The 16,571-nt window shown below is 39.4% G+C and overlaps 1 protein-coding gene across 1 annotated transcript in view; it reads left to right on the top strand.

Annotated features, from left to right (window-relative positions):
• Positions 1-454: 454 nt before the first annotated feature.
• The window catches only part of LOC108031523 (heparan-sulfate 6-O-sulfotransferase 2), an 83,706-nt gene continuing 67,589 nt past the window's right edge, over positions 455-16,571 (top strand). Inside the window, exons 1-2 of the mRNA XM_017105046.3 lie at positions 455-792; positions 2,685-3,098. Of these exons, the coding sequence (XP_016960535.1) occupies positions 2,913-3,098 (186 nt within the window). The 5' untranslated portion in view covers positions 455-792; positions 2,685-2,912. The remainder of the gene's footprint in view (positions 793-2,684; positions 3,099-16,571) is intronic.

Here is a 16,571-nt window from a genome sequence, read left to right as displayed (position 1 = left end):
GGTTTCTAGGGTTGTTAATTTGTTATAAAACCGGCATTCAAAAAGCCACAACAACCATTAATTTAATAATTTAAGGTAGTACTTTATATGGTAAAAAGAAAAAAAATCTAGATCATATATTTCAGAAATCAAAAAACCCTTATTAGCAATACACTCATAGCCGAAAACGTTCGTTTCCCAACTTGGGAGCCTTGATTAAAAACGGTATTTGGTTTCAGATTTGTATTTTGCCTACTGTAATCAATGAAAATTATATAGGCATACAATCATATTTTCAGGTTATTCGTTTATTATATTTATAATTTAAACATTAATTGTTTCTAACAATCGAATATGTATTATCGATTGTTACGGGCTGCCAGACCTTTAAGCTACAGCACCTGCAGCTGTCTGGCAGCCCGATCAGCTGCTTCTGCTGCCCAGCTAGCGCAGTTCCGTTTTGTTCAGTTCTTTCGCCGATTTCGCAGAAACAGGACGTTGCCGTTGACTCCGCGTTGTTGTTCCGCAAAAATTCGTGAAAAACACACGCTAAAAGCATTAAAAGTGGCAAATTAACAAACAATAAACAGTGAGCAGTGCCAGTGCATGGAAATCGGTCATTAGGATAGTTGCAAGCAGACGCAAGTGCGATTGCGGGCTTTTTTGTGGCCGTCGCAGAATGTGTGGCACAAAGCGGAAAGCGCGCTAAGAGAGCGTGCGAGCGCCTTAATCGCAGGCGAATGTAAATAAATAAGCGTGTGACGCCGCGACAGTTGTGAAAAGTCAACAAACACGCCAGTTGGCCAGTGGAAAGTGAGTGAAACTGCCAAATTCCAGTCAAATTGGCCAACTCGCAGTTGGCCAGCAGCAGATCAGCTGTTGTTTGGCCTCTCGCTCTGTCTGGCTGGCCTTTCTTTCTCTGTCTGCCTCTCCTTTGCCCTCTCTCTGTTTTTGTTGCTCCTTTTTGCTTGTGTGCTTTTCTTTTACTGCAATGTTGCTTCACCGCCTGGTTCTATTATTATAATTATTCTCCTGCACTGACGTCACTGCCGCGGAGCAACTGATAATTTGGTTATTCAATTAGCAAGATTTAATTGTAGTGCAGAGCACTGCGAAGTGAATTAAACGCCATGTGTCCACGGCGCCCCCGTCTGTTGTTGTTGCCTGGCAACATGTTTCGCCACATCTGCCTTTTCTGCCCCCAGTTGTTCCCATTTGTTTACAACAATTGCGAGCTCGCCAGAAGCAACGATCGCGAAACTGAAGCGCCTACATAAAAAACAGCAGCCTCAGCGGCTTGGGCGTCACTCCGACTGCCGATCGCCGCTCGGTTGGGTGTTTCTACATCCAAATACACTTCCGGGGAGGTTGGGGGCAAAACCACCAGAGAGCAGGAGTTAAACCCTCACATATTCATTCCCACGCGGGATCTCTGTAACCAAGCAATACTCCAGGAGATCTTCACACCTATCCGAATCTGATAGTGCCTGTCATGTATAACCCAAGTTTATATCATTGTTTCCTGTACTAGCCTTTATAATAATTTTCTACATTTAAATCTGGTTCCTAAAAACTTTGTGGTTTGTATAGCATACAGGAACAGCTAAAAGATATCCTTGATAAAAGTATATTGATAGTGGTCCCTACCCTTAAGCTGAAAGGATCTCGTATACTAACCTATTTTATAATATTTTTTCATGGCTTATGGAGAATTCTACATCTAAATCTGGTTCCGAAAACTTAGCCTTGCCAGGCATCCTATGTAATTTATATCCATCTGTCTTTTTTGGGCCTGATATTATAAGAAGCTTCATCGATTTCGATTTATAAATAGTGTCTGTCACTAACTACCACTTAGTTTTATTAAACATTAGTTTATATATGGAATTAGCTTGTTAGTACATTAATCCTAAGGTATATCCATCTTCAGTAAAGCAGAATTTCAGTAATTTCCTTTATTCAATTTCGTAGAACGCATTTTCCAATAATATGTATAGCCAATACCGAGATTGTTACAAATATATTAGATAAATATGTACATATAGGCCGATAAAGCGATTCATAACAAACAAACAAACTGGTATCTAGGCAAGCATATAAGAAAGGGTGTTCACTATCAAAGTAATAAAAATGTATATTTTATCTATTATATTGATTTTTACGCACCTATATTTTTGTAGGCCCTGTACCCCAACTTAAAATCAAAATTTTGCTAATTGCGTATATTTCATTTATTATAGATAGTTTGTAATAGTCCACATAACTTTTTGATTTTAGGGTATACTTAGTTCATTACTTTACTTCTGGCAGTTTCACTTGCTTACACTACTTTTTCTTCAATATTATTTGATTTATGTATTTATCTTTACCCTACGTATTTCGCAGATCGCGCAGTCTATTTCAAGATTTCCCACACAAATAAATATTATTTTTTATTGCACCAACGCCTTGTCTTAAAAATGTAATGTAAATGTAAAAAATAAACAAATTGAGCTGCGTTTTAACTATCAGTTAATTTGTTATCAGTCGGTCCTATAATTAAAGTCTCTTGAATTATTTATGTTTCCTATGAAAGCTTTCACTTACCGAGTAAGTGGCTAGATAAGGGACAGCCCTTATCTGGCCGGTCAAGTGGTAGCCAACCGGAATTAGTCTGCCCAAATAAACGACTTACTTAACTAATTTCCACTCTACTCTAATTGCAGCTACTGGAAAAACAATTTCCGCGCTGCGACTGCGATGGGCGAAGGTGCTCCCATTTCCAGAACTCTTATCGGGCAACGACTGAAGCATGATTGAGGTGGCCTCGCCTCCGATTCCCCGGTTCTGGTTGCGGTACGCCAACACCTCCGACACCCGGTTCGCCGCGACTCGGCCGGACCTGTGATGGTCTAGTGCGATCCCCAGTTCGCAATTCGGTGGAGGAATGGAACATGCCCGTGGATATGCATAAGAACGTATCAGTTCAAGTCGATAGTGATTTTGCCTTACTGCTACCCAGTGGAGTTTATGAAATCAAGAAAATGGAACCGCGCTCCAAAATACGAACGATCATTGTATTTTGTCTCTTCCTGGCCATCGCCGGTATCATCGGATTCGGTTACTTTTGTCAAGATCAGGTAGGCCCCGAAGACCTCTATACATTCTCATTGCGTTAACCATAAATTACCTATATGTGGCCCCTTGGCGCCAATGCAAATTAGCACACCCATTGGCAAAATTCGGAATTTCATAATTTATATATTTGCCGTTTGTGTTCTTATTGAAGTTATCACCAGTCGTTCTTTTTGGCAGGCCAAACTCGTTTTTCTACGGCGCATCGAGAAATTTATTGGCTCGAGCTTCGCATATATGTGTTCCTATCAAAATTAGCGTCGGAATGTTTCGGTTTCCCAGCGGATTACAGACAGCTTTTATAATATAGAAAATCTTCCCGAATGTTTGTCTATTTTCGTGAGCTTTAATTAGACAAAACAAAATGTTTTGTTTACCGCCTTTCGGTTGGCGCCTTCAAAATTTTGAAACTGTTTACGCCAAGGTGCCAATGAAATTCGCCCTGAATGAGATGCACGTTCACGGTTGGGAAATCTTTAATATTACAAAGTTTAGAGTACAGAACTACTGTGTAAACTTTTGGTTTCACTTATAAGGCATCATTCATAAATCTTTGACACGCGCGCCCCATATAATTCTTTGTTTAATCTTAAACATAAAGTTTTAGTGGAAACTGCTTTGATTGGCATTTCTGGGTCAGTATTCATAATCAGCCGGGCCCATAAATCTTTCACCAAAGCGCTTGATTGAAATTTGTCTAGTCTGAAGGACTAATAGGGCTTCCTCCCCCCATTTAATGAATGATTTAATGGCCGAGGTGTAAAGTGCACTCGTCGGCCATAAAATCCAAACCGAGGCAAAACAGCGCATAAAATTCCACCCTGGGGACACATAAACCCCGGCCAGCCGGCATTAACTCAACTTTGCCATAAAGCGGTGGGCATATAGCCTGGGATATGTAGATTTAACAATTAATCCCGCTCGTGCCAGTCACCTCTAATATTAGCTTCGATAAATTTGTTAAAGAAGGTCGTAAGTTTCCAATTGCAGGCGGAAAAATGCCATATCTGTCTGTCTTCGATGGGTTCTGCTGTTGAAATATGTTTCAATTTTATTTTGGCGATCTTTAATTAAACAAGAAACAAATGCCTTCTTCTCCAAGACCGACAAAAACCAAGTGGGCGTGACTTTTAGAATGAGTTCAATGTCAAATGGCTGTGCCTATGATACAGATATATTTTGAATGTTTATGCTATGGACACCGCTAATTAAGATTTTTGGCGGGGCTGCTTGTGCAGTATAAGCACACTGAAAAAAAATAGTGAGGAAAAGGAGTCGGAAGAATGAATACTTAAATAATACGTTTTAAAATATTTAATTTCAAAAAATATATAAAATTAATTGGCCTGTCTGACTTTATATTATTTAGTTTTTAATCTATACCAATTTAAAGTCTGCCTTTACAACCAGTTTTCTGTTTTTTTGAGTGTTTATAGAATATCTTCCAAATTGTAATACTCAGCCAAATGACATTAATTGAGCGCAGCTGCCTCGCCCTCTTTTTTGGTGCTTTCCGCACGCGATCTTGCCAGACATAGTGACGAGTGGGGCGTGGCCACGCCCATCTGTGCGTGCGTTGGAAAATTCGCCTTCCTTTTTAAAAATAGCTTAATTAGTTGTACGCGCCATAACAGAAAAACATGCTTAAATGAATAGTGTGGCGAAAGCCGAACATGAAAATGAGCCTCATGCGTTGCGTGTCCAAGGGAAGACAGACAGATTATTCTATTATTTCGGATGCGAGGGCGGCCCATTTCGGGGGTACTCAGATTTGTATTCCTAATGGGTCGAGTTGAACATAAATTACACGGACTACCCGGAATTCTTGAACTCTTGGTACTTAGTAAGATTAATGACAAGCGATTTTTAATTGTCCTTCCTGGGGGAATTTGTCTCTCCTTTCAGATCATTTAGTCGGTAATGTTACTTTTTGAGCATGCCCTCTAGTTCGTAAATATAATTTTAAAGACGTTCATTATTTTTGGTTTTTAAAACATTTTAATTCAGAACAACTGTAGAAGAAAAATCTTTTTTACTGGTTTGATTTTTATAAACATCATTAAAAGAGTAATATCAAACTGATGAGCTTAACCCTATTAAATATTTTTTATTATATGAAATTCTAATTTAGAATAGCCTTTTCCATCAGTCTCTCCAAAATGCGAGTGTCAGCTCATAATTTAATGGCCTACGGCTCTCAAAAATGCTAATAAATGTGTAAACTTTATCTAACACTCGAACTCCCAGTTCTTCGACTGTTCCAAAGGTAGCCACAAATGTGTAAACACTCTCTGCCACAAACATAAACAAATTCGTTGACTTTTACTCTGAATATTCAGTGCTTCAGCTTTTCGTGGCTGCCAGCAGCTCTGCTTTAAATGCTGTATTTTTCTCTAATTCGGTTTTATTTATTTCAATTTATGCAAATTTCAAATCACCGAATATTTATTCAGTCTCGATAAAAAGCCATTAATTAAATGCCCCTGTTCGAGTGGCTCGAGTTGTTTGAGTATCTCTGAGTTGTAAATAATTTGTGGTTAGAGAGGATTTTGTGATTGTTGTGACGCCCGATCTGTAGTTGTTTACGCAATTTTCGAATAGGGTCCAGAGTTCAATTACAGGTGTGTGTTTTTGTTTGTGAGTTCTTCTACTTTGACTCTTTGGTTTACCTGATTGAGTAAACAAAACCCGTGTTTATTATTTCACTACGCCTGCATTTTCAGTTTTCATATTTGTTGCAGTGGTTGTTCGAGTTTCGGGCCAATTCACGAAGCGCAGCTAATGAAATGAAAACTATTTATGACGTTTTTTGGTTTTGTCTGGCCAATTGTTTTACGAAATTTATACCCGTGCCCGCCATCCACAATGAAAATGTTTTGTTTCTAGTTTTTATGGCGCCTTTTCCACATATCTATGTGTTTTTTCAACTTTTGTGTTGTTTTGTGGGCTTGGTTTGTTTACCAAATTACAGGGGAATGCACACTAAACAGTATATGAAATTCCTGTATTTATATCAGTTTTTATGTCTCCATTAAAACTGCAAAACACTTGTCGTTACCGGCTAGAACGTGCCAAACTTTGGCTTCAGCTTTCGGGTCGTAAAAAGTTCACTCCATGAATACATTTTTGGTTTTTGTTTATGCGTTTTATTAGCCAAGATTTGTTTGCTGCTGCCTGCATTTTATTGTCCTCTTTTTATGGCAGCGTTAATCAATTTAATTGAGTGTGGGACTTATAGATTCGGAGATTCGGAGAGCATTTTATGGGGAATTTCGTAAAACATTTGAACAGATTTGTCACCAGATTAGGAGTTGTTTTAAAGCTTTCTGGAGAAAGGGAGGCCCTGCTGTGTCTTAAATGTCTCAATTACCTTAACTCTTTGTTTTGTATCGTGTAAACGATTTATTATGTGATTTAATACAGCCCTCCAAGAAATTTATGGTTTCAAATGGTGTGACTGGCTCTTTGTGTGGGTTTTCTTAATAATTTCCAGCGGCCTTTTGTGTCAAATGCCCATAAACGCCCAGAGAATTCCCCTAATTGTCTCGGGCTGCACGATCGAGATAAGTTTCCGAGCTGCCCTAACTTTTTCAGGAACTTTGGCATAATCAATTAGCCTTAATATGCCTGCCATGTGACGTCTTCATTACACTCGATTCAAAGACCAGTAGCCGGTGGAGAAAAAATAACAAAAAGAGCATAAAAGCAGCCCAGAAACAAGACGAGGGCAAACAAAAACCGCAAAACACATAAAGTCCAGACCAATTAAACTATCAGCCATCTGAAATATGCGAGGAAAGAAATTCAGGCACCGCACATGCCGCAAAAATCAAGAGCCGGTCATAACTCAAACCGCACATGTCATAAAGCCTGTCGAAGGGCACAAAACCGGGGCAAGTGTGTCGGGTGTCCGGCGGCACTTTAATGTGGGCCCCTCTTTTTGGGGCAAATGAATTTCCAGATTCGCGAAAAACAAAGGACAAACGATCAGCGGGGCATTATTCACGCCTGTTTGGAGTTAATTCGTGCGCAAAAGATCAAAAAATGGCCTGCCTGCAAATCAGATGCTCAGATATCGGTGCTCGGAGAGCTCTAAGGATGCAGCGTCTCGAGTATCGAAACCCCTGGACAAATTAGCCAACAACAAAGGCCCCAAAAAACCCGTTGACTGGTTTAGCTTTTCTTGTGATAAAAGTTTTTGATAGCCCAGCTTGCTGTGTCTGCCTCTCTTTCGCCGCCAGAAACAGGTTTTATTTTTGTCTCGGCGACTTATAATTCGGTGTACGAGTTTGGGTAAGGTGCCTATGGGGGGATTTGGTTTTCAAAATATTAGATTTTTAATAAGAAAAAATAACACAAAGTAGGCATTGATAACAAGAACTCTGTGCAAGTTGATAAAAAAGAAAAAACCTGATCTACATTTTAATTCCTTATAAAACTCTCAGAGTTTTAAATCTGATTGCTCAAATATTTATAAGATATATTGCATTATATTATATATTACATATATATATTATATATTACAATTACAATTAGGATGTAATTTTTCCACATCCCAAAGAAAACCTTCCGAAACCCCTTCTAAAGAGCATTTCGCGGTCATCATCCACTCCTTTTTTGAACCTTTTATTGAGTCTCCACAGCGAGGTCTTATGTTTTGAAAGCGCCGTAAACTGATAGCCGTTTATGATCTTAAATGGCAATGCAGGTAGATAGCAAACCCTCTATGTATATGGCTTTAAAGGCCTTTAGGGCTGCTCATGAAAGCGGATCAAACGTTTGCGTTCGGCACTCGCCCCATAATCATAATTATTTCCCAATAAACCTCTACATTTCCATTTTTCCTGCATTCCATTCGGCGTGGTGTCAGAAATCAGGAATAAATCTAAATGCATGATGGCCTAAACTGCTCGTTGAATTGTTCGAATGGATTCGTGATATTTTTGCAGAATTCCTTTTCATCAGTGGTGGCAACAGATGTGCGCCGCGGGCATTTTACAAAATTTCCATCCGTCTGTTTTTCCACTCTTGGGCGTTTCGAAATCCATTTAGAATTATTCATTTATGTGCGAAATCATTGTGCCGCAGCAATTGGCAATTAGAAATTCAATTCAAACGTTTTGTAAAATGCAATTAGCGTTTTGTAATACTAATTGGCATTATTTCGTCGTTGCAGCAGCATGTGCATTTAAGTCCTGGCTAATTGGATTATTTTTGGGCTCAGCATTATGCAATGCGACTGATAGGGAGGCAAGGTGCACTATCATTGCGGCGCAGAAATTAATGGTACAATGAAATTTGAGTCGCATTTTCTCAGTGCCATTAAAGGCCATTAAAGGGTCTGTTGGGTTCTCGGTGATAAAATATTCGACTAATGAAATGCTCTTTATACCTAGTAGTATTTAGAAATTTGTATACCTAATAAATATTATAATTAATTTTTAGTTAGTGCCACTAAGGGGTTTATCAAGGTCTCCGTGATAAAATATTCAACCGATGAAATGCTATTTTTACTTTAAACAGAGTTATCACAGTGTAAACTTATCAGAAATACAATAAACGTTTAGAAATATTTCCAACAAATACATGTGATATAAAAAACGTAAATGTGATTTAATCCTTTGCAAGCTTATAGATATTTTTGAACTTTATTAACCGTAATAAAACATTAAAACTCACTTGCTTTTCACTTTTTCCTGTCCAGCAACAATAAAAAATGTATGGTGCAGAAAAGAAAACGAGCAAATTTGTGTAATAAGCATCCAATTAAAACTTTTCACACAATGCAACCCAACCCAAGCAACTAAAAAGTCTACGGACTAACAATGAGTGCAGAGTGTCTAAAGGCGGGAAAGGGGGCAACTTTACTCTCGACTGTCGCCTATTTAACGAGCTGCAAAGATGTGAGTTGGCTGGAAAAGCCAGGCAAACCGTTAGTATTTATTATATGGCCAAGAGGGGCCCGGGGCTCGGGGAAATTCTGGGTAGGTTGACGAGTGAGCGGTGGGGCATAAAGGATTTCCGCTTGGTTGACTGAAATATGAGCAGATTTTCGACAATGCTATACTTTTCTAAGTACAGGCGCAGTGGAGAAAAAGGGAAAACCAACAATTCATTATGATCTGCGTGAAATGCTTATATTTCATTCTGCACACTAAACCCAATCATCGTCATCGCCGTAATGACAGTGATAATTACAATCATTGTTATTGTGTCTACCCCGTACATGCATATATATAGATCAAGTTGTACGACAATGCGAGAGGCGTGTTCGGGTTTCGCAATTGCAGAACGTCTCGCTTTATGGTTTCTATCTATTATTCCTCCCCGTTTCATGTCCAACTTCTTCGTTTCGTTCTTCATGTGGGGGGTTCTGTGAGCTGTGATAAAAATAATCCATCGGCAGCCGTTGGATACAGAAGCCCAAAGATGAGAAGCAATCTGAAGTTTTGCACACTCTAAATGTTATGATGGTGGCTTCGCTGTCGTGCAGGGTATTATTATGGGTATGATGTTGAAAGGCCACTATACTATATACCAAAAACAAAGTAAGGGGATCAGATTGGGAATAGAATGTATTATAAAATGTCCTACTATCTATATATCTCTTATACCAAAACTTGTTTCCTTATAAGGGAAGATCTTACTTGTATACCGTATTTTATAAGTTAAAAGAAGTCGTTGACTACTGGGTACGCCTTATTCGTTACTTTTTGTTGAAACTATTTTATTTGGTAACAATACAGCACTTGAACATTGCTTTGCACTTGGCCAAGACGCCGTTTCTCTTTCTTTGGGACACCCCTCAGCGGCATCCGCTCCCCCACAACTCTGACATATTTTTCAGTTTGCTCACGTATTAATTGCCCAAGTGGAAGCGACAAGCAAAGTGAACAAAAAATGGTAGCAGTGTAAAAAAAGAGGATTGCTATTGACCGAAACATGTTTTTGATGTTTCCCAGCACTTGAACTCAAGAAATACTTTAGTATACACCCGCCAGTAGTGTGGATATCCTTAATGGGGTTTTTTCTTTTTGATTTATGAAGGGCTTATGTAGGTGATTAATTGGGAGCGTTTCGAGTGGGGGGCATAGCAAATTAGGTGAAATTAATGACAGTATTGTGTCTGCAGCGCTGGAGTAATTTAATTAGTCGTGGTGTGCCAGGGGGAAGGTCCTGAGATAAGAGGTTTAATTATTAATTTAATTGAGGGGTTTCTTGTTATTTAATATTGCCCAATCATCCAGTATTCATATTTCAATTCTTAAGCAACTCATTCCGCTTCAATCTTTAACATTCATTTTCATTGGAATATCTTTTCCTTATCCTCTTTGGATTTTCTTTTGGCACAAAATCTATTTTCAGACTGATAAATCAGATTAGCTTCTCCTTGGACCTCCCATACAGATTTTCAGTGGGTTTCCATCACCATCACCACCACCACATCCCATGTCGAATCCATCGCTCCCCACATTCTTTTTCTTAACCCAATGCCCTCCCCTAAACTCACATTTCCAATGTGCGAGAGTTGTTTGTGATATGTTTGAGGATACAGTGTTACTCCTTAGATACAAACCGCGACTTTAAAAAAAAAAAGATATATCAAATTTATTATTCTTGAGGTTTAAATTAAGTTCGGTTTAAGAAAAGTTGCATTCGCCAATATTTTATCAATAACTGGTTAGAAATATTTTCAATTAGGTGGTGTTTTTACCATATTAATATTTCTTCATAACCTTATAATTAAATACCTATTCACTATATTCATATATCTACATATGTAGATATGTTAGCCATCAATCCTCTTAGATACTATCCTTTCGTAGTTCTTAAAAGATTCTAAACACTCTCCTAAGTTTAAAATGCATTTATTTCCGAGGAAGTGTAGTCCAGGAAGGGTTCACTATAAATCTCTTCTGGCGTATTGGATACTCCTTGCAATTTCCATCAATGCAGACATCCGAGACATGGACTGCATATCAAACACGCACAGGCTTCTATACATTTAGGTGAAGTCTGGAGGATTTGTATATTTAAATCGGAGGCACTCCGTGAATGCCGATTGCATACTACTGCTGGCCACTGAAAGTGCTTCACGGAAGTCGTAAATCGTCTCGAGAAGTCGAGCTGACCGAGAGGACTTCGAGGGAGCGGCGCATTTGTCAATAGTGTGAAGCGAGGGCTATTTATATGGAAATATCAAACGATTCCCCAGCTAGATACCCATGCGCAAGTGTATTTATAGGCCCAACCCATTAATGGATCCCGAGAATCTCGGAGAAATCTCTCCGAAATCTGGCTATCTGTTATGGTTCAATGGCACTTGCCACTCATCTTTTCATCTTGACCGACAGGCCATCAGCAGCTGCCGTCTGCCACCGCTTCAATTCAATTCATCATCGCAACTTCAAAAAGTGCAGCCAACTTTCAACGCCCCGTAACGAATGGGCCACTTAGACAGCTTCGAGATGCCACACATTCACCACACTTTTAGGGGAATTGTTAGAAAAATGTGTTTGTCTATTTAGCATAAGCCGCTCAAGTGGCCGAGAACAATACAAAAGCAAAAGGACGCCAGACAGCTGAAAGAGATTCAAAGCGAATCATCGAATCCCCTCAAATTAAATTCCAAATGCAGCAAATTGAATTTCGGGTCCCTCTCCTCCGTCCATCCGATTTTTGTTCTTCCCTTCAGCTCCGATGATGTTTGTGTTAAAGTAATACCCTTGCTTGTTTGTGATTATGTTCAACATATGTTGACAAAATCGGAGGCAAGGGGACCTAAGTCGGACCAAAAACCGAACATGGACCGCACATGAGATCACAGAAATGCAATTGAGACCAAGCGGAAGCAGCTCCTGTCCTTCTTTTTGTCTTGCTTATTTCTTGTTCTCTTATTTTTCCTTTTCAACTGAGGAATACATTATAGTTTTGCGTATGGCATATCTTTGATGGTCGGCAATGCTGCAGTGCATTTGAGGTAATGGGATCCGGGGTGCCTTAGTTATAGATATTTATTTAGGGAGAATTTCACCAGAATTTGGTTGAGTTTTTGTGTGTTAAATAAAATTAAGAGTAAGCTATCACTTCTGTTCATTATCCCTCTTTATTGATATTAATTTTAAAATATAGTATATTAAAATAAATTTTACTTTGTCATGTTTCGAGGATTGAAAATATTCGTAATCATTATCAATAATTTGACTCACTGTATTTTTCCCACTTCCTGCTTTAATTATAATTATTTCCTACCAGTCATCTTTTATAAATACTTATTCTTGAAACAAACGAATTTCTTTTTAATCCGACACAAGCAATTCTTGTTTGGGTGCCAAAAACTTTGCCCATTCAGCAAAGTTGATTCTCCGCTTTCGTTTTATTTAAATGGGCACATAAATTAGAAAAAATTGCTTTTTCAGCATAGAAAACAAAGTTCTATGGTGACTTCTACTCATATTATGGCCTCATTGTATCTCATGCAAATTGTCACATGAATATGAATGCAATTCCGCTGTGTTTGTTGTTGCAGCAGTTTTAAAATGCGTACTGGGGTTACTGGAACTGGAAATGGAGATGGAAATTCTAGTGGGATGGGGTCTGTGGGGCTTGTGGGGGACTGCGGAGCGTGGAGACGTAGAGCTGGACAAATGGGCGGCCAACGAGGCGTTGAGACCCCGCAGGAGTCGTGCAAAATATGTAAAGTATATACAAAAGCAGGGGAAAAAGAAAGTTCTGCAAGAGAACGAAGGTTTTAAATACCCTATTGTGGTTAAATAATATGAGATTATTTTGTTAAGAGCTGTGGATCCGGCCTTTGACGGCTGTAAATCAAGCTGGTTTTTATCAGACACGAAGGAATAAAAATTATAAGTTTATAATAATTATCCGATTATGATTTGCTAAAAGTGATTGTTTCCAGATGTTGAGAATCGAAAAAGTTTTCTAAGAAAACTGATAAGGTTAAGGGAAATGATTTCTTTACTGATACCATTGGAATCTGAAATACTCCCCTTGGTAGAGTATTTCAACGAGGGGCAGAAGAATTAAATCGTCTCTATGCGTCACGCGGCATTTGAGGCAGTTTAGTGGAACGAAGAGTGAAGCTGACTCCGATGACTCCGTTGACTACGGCCTGGCATTTGGCATTCGGTCGTTTGTCGTCACTTGAGAGCTGGACGAATGCGGGCCCAGGGAAAATAAAAATACAAAAAATAAAAAAGTAAAAAAGAAATGAGACAACGCAACAGCAGAGCCAGAAAGGAGGAATTAAAATTGGCATGGGCTGCCAATGAATTCAGCAATGTGGCAATGTCAATGCACTTTTGGTGGCCTACGAAAATAGACGACAACCCGGAGATGGCGGTGCGGCCACGGGTTTCAAGAGGAACTCCATTTAAGTGGCGCGTTTTAAATTGAATAGAAGCCGAGCCCAATTGACAACTATCGACGCAACTGAGGCCCTAATCGTTCTGACCCTTTTGGGGGAATTCATAACCAAGAAATTATGTATTCCGACGACACACGGATATGTTTAATAAAATTAACAACTTTGATTTACACAAAAAAAGAGAACCACAGGTTAATGTGCTTCGAAAAATTCGGGGGAATTGAAAAGAATATTTATAAATTCCAGTCACGCCCCGATTTCCTGTTCTCAGAACAGGGCCAACAAACAACCAGCCTAATATCTATTAACACGTTCTTTTCCGTCCCCCCTCTTCGGGCCGAGTTCAGATAAGATCTGCCCGTGTCCTGTGGTACGTGGCCATTGTTTGCAGTCCCCGCAAGAAGACCCTGGCACACACACCCTTCCGGGACTTAGGCTTTGTTTATATTGATTTTCCCGGACCTTCTTTGTGGCCATATCTGTGTTTGCGCTCGGCAATTGTGTGTGGAGTACACCTATCTACCTGAAAGTGCAACCAGAAAGGACATCATCTGCCGCAACGACAACGGAAAGGTGTCGATTCAGGAAGGAAATATCGATTTCTATTTATCCATCACTGTTCAGGCCGAAAGGGGCGTGTATATATATCTCAAAAATACCCGAAGGGGTCTGGAGAGGAAAACATACATATAAGAAGTTATGGAAATGCTCCACAATTAGCATTATTTGTGAGAAGGCGTGTTTTCAATGTTTATAATTGGTAAACATTTACACGTTTCAGTAACTTTACTGGTTTTAACAATTAGATCCAAATTGAATTGGAATCAAGCTCTGAACAGCAGTTCCTAAACTAGCACAAATGCCTACTGGGCATCATCTTCCTAATTGACCTGCATTAAATTGAACTAAATGTGTGATGAAGTGTGGCTAATTGCACCGATTACATTTTATGTGAACTGTAAAATCAAAGTGATACATTTCAAAGACAGACAACCAATGAAAGGTTTCTTTAAAAATATAAGCCTTTTTACTGGATTTTACTTGCCTACCTTAATATTCCTTAGATACGATTTCGATTATAACGCTAAAAAAACAAATTTTGAAAGAAACACTTAGTAGATTGATAAAATGGTAAGAACAAAGAGAACTCTTGTCATAAGTGGCGGTTCTATGTACCAACCGATTCGATCAATCAAGCATTATTGGGCGTACTACACTTAGTTCAGCCACACATCCGTTAACTCTTGACTTTATTAATATTTATTCTATTTGCGTAGTTGTGCTGCGCCCGAATTCACTTAACCCGCAGATCTTCGGCAGAGGGGGGAATTGTATTATACAAATGTCGATTATCCTAATCTGGCACTCGTCGTCCGGAGCATCCATCAATCATGTTTGGCCGTCTGCTCCGGGCGAATGCCACTTCAGTGGGTCCCCATCTTGCTGTCAGCATCTAAGGGGCTCCAAATGGGGGTTAGATGGGTATAGGGGTTGCGGGTGGACCGACGGGATATGGATGATGTATCTACGCACATATATTTGTCCCCGACGAGTCGCCCCAGTGAACTCCGTGGAGAGATGGGTGGGCTGTTGGGAAACATTGTTCTCAGGCCGGACAGACGACGTTTGTCAACATTAACTACACTTAATTCAAATTGCCAGCAGACATGTCACATCACAACTACCCGTACTCACCGCCCCGTTAACGTTGCATAAATTATGCCATAAAGCTGCAAATTGTCGCCAACAATTGAAAAGTTGCCGAGCTGTGCGTTAAATTGCATAAAAACTGCAACAATTATCGCATGTGTTGCATGCCCAAGGAGGCATTTTGTACAACAATTAATGGCCAGCAAGTGATTAGAGCTCCTCGAGGGAACTCAGGGGAACTGACCTGGGGCCGAAGTGAACTGAAGAGTTTGCATTTCCACAATTTGCATTCGCAACGCGGCTTCGGCTTCCGTGGGGCGCGTTTCTTTAATTGCCGATAAGCTTTTCTGTAATTGTTCTTTATGTTTGTTTGCCTGCCCCTGCCCGCTTTTCCTGCCAGTTTCCTCCCGTTTTCCTTGCATTTTCCTCCTGCCCAGTTCCTCTTGTTCACTCCTCAGTTCTTTATTATTTGCATGCCTGGGAAGTGTTGAAGTGCAGCTGCAGCTGCTTCAGCTTCAGTTGACTACTCCAAGTGCTCGGAGGCGGGGAAAAGTCTGGAATGGATCCAAGTAATTACCAAGTGGAGGAGCCACTCGCTGCTTGGCTCAATTGAGTGCTTTGCATAGTTTATAATGATTTTACACATTTTATTGGTGCCGTTTAATAGCTGGAGCTGTTGATTCTCGAAGGAGTTCAGTGTCGTGGAAGTGGGTACTGGAAACTGGGTCACATCAATGAAATACAATATCAGTTTAAAATTCAAATGGAAAATATTATTATAAGTATTCATATAATATAAAAATATTATTATATTATCCACCCACTAAGTTAATTTACTTGTTCACATTTTTAGTTTATTCATATTTATGGCATATGTGTTAAGAAAAAAGTTAAAAATTAAAGATGATTACGGCTTTTTTTATATGTCAAGACAATCTAAGCATGATTTAATATGCAGAGCTGTATACTGTCTTACTCTACGTTGCCGAGACTTTTTAAAAATAATGCAGTTAGTCAGAAATAGAGCAAGTTTCATAAAGTCTTAATTACCACAAAAAACTCCAAAAAAGTTACGGCAGTTAAAAATTTGTATACGGTAACCAACATTTTCCGTATCCTGTCTCCTCCAAAGTTAAAACATCTAGGCAACCAATTAAAATATTCAGACGATAAGAAACAACATTTAGCTTTCTTAAGAGTCGTATCTGGGATATTTCCTCCCTGAGACTACACGCACTTTCGTGAAATTTCATATCAGTGGCACACGTTTCATCGTCAGTGGGGCAATTCAATTAACCCGTACGACATCGCCCATTTGGCCATGCGACCCACCTTTTCGTCAGCTGTGTTTCATTACAACCGAAGCTCTGAGCTCCGTTCACCTTTCACCTTTTCAGAAACATTTGGCACATAAAACTAATTTTCTACGACTGAATATTAA

Source organism: Drosophila biarmipes, chromosome 3R (assembly GCF_025231255.1).
Source record: "Drosophila biarmipes strain raj3 chromosome 3R, RU_DBia_V1.1, whole genome shotgun sequence".
Taxonomy (NCBI): domain Eukaryota; kingdom Metazoa; phylum Arthropoda; class Insecta; order Diptera; family Drosophilidae; genus Drosophila; species Drosophila biarmipes.
The sequence above is the reverse complement of the archived record's forward strand: the minus strand, read 5'-3'. Positions and strand labels throughout refer to the sequence as shown.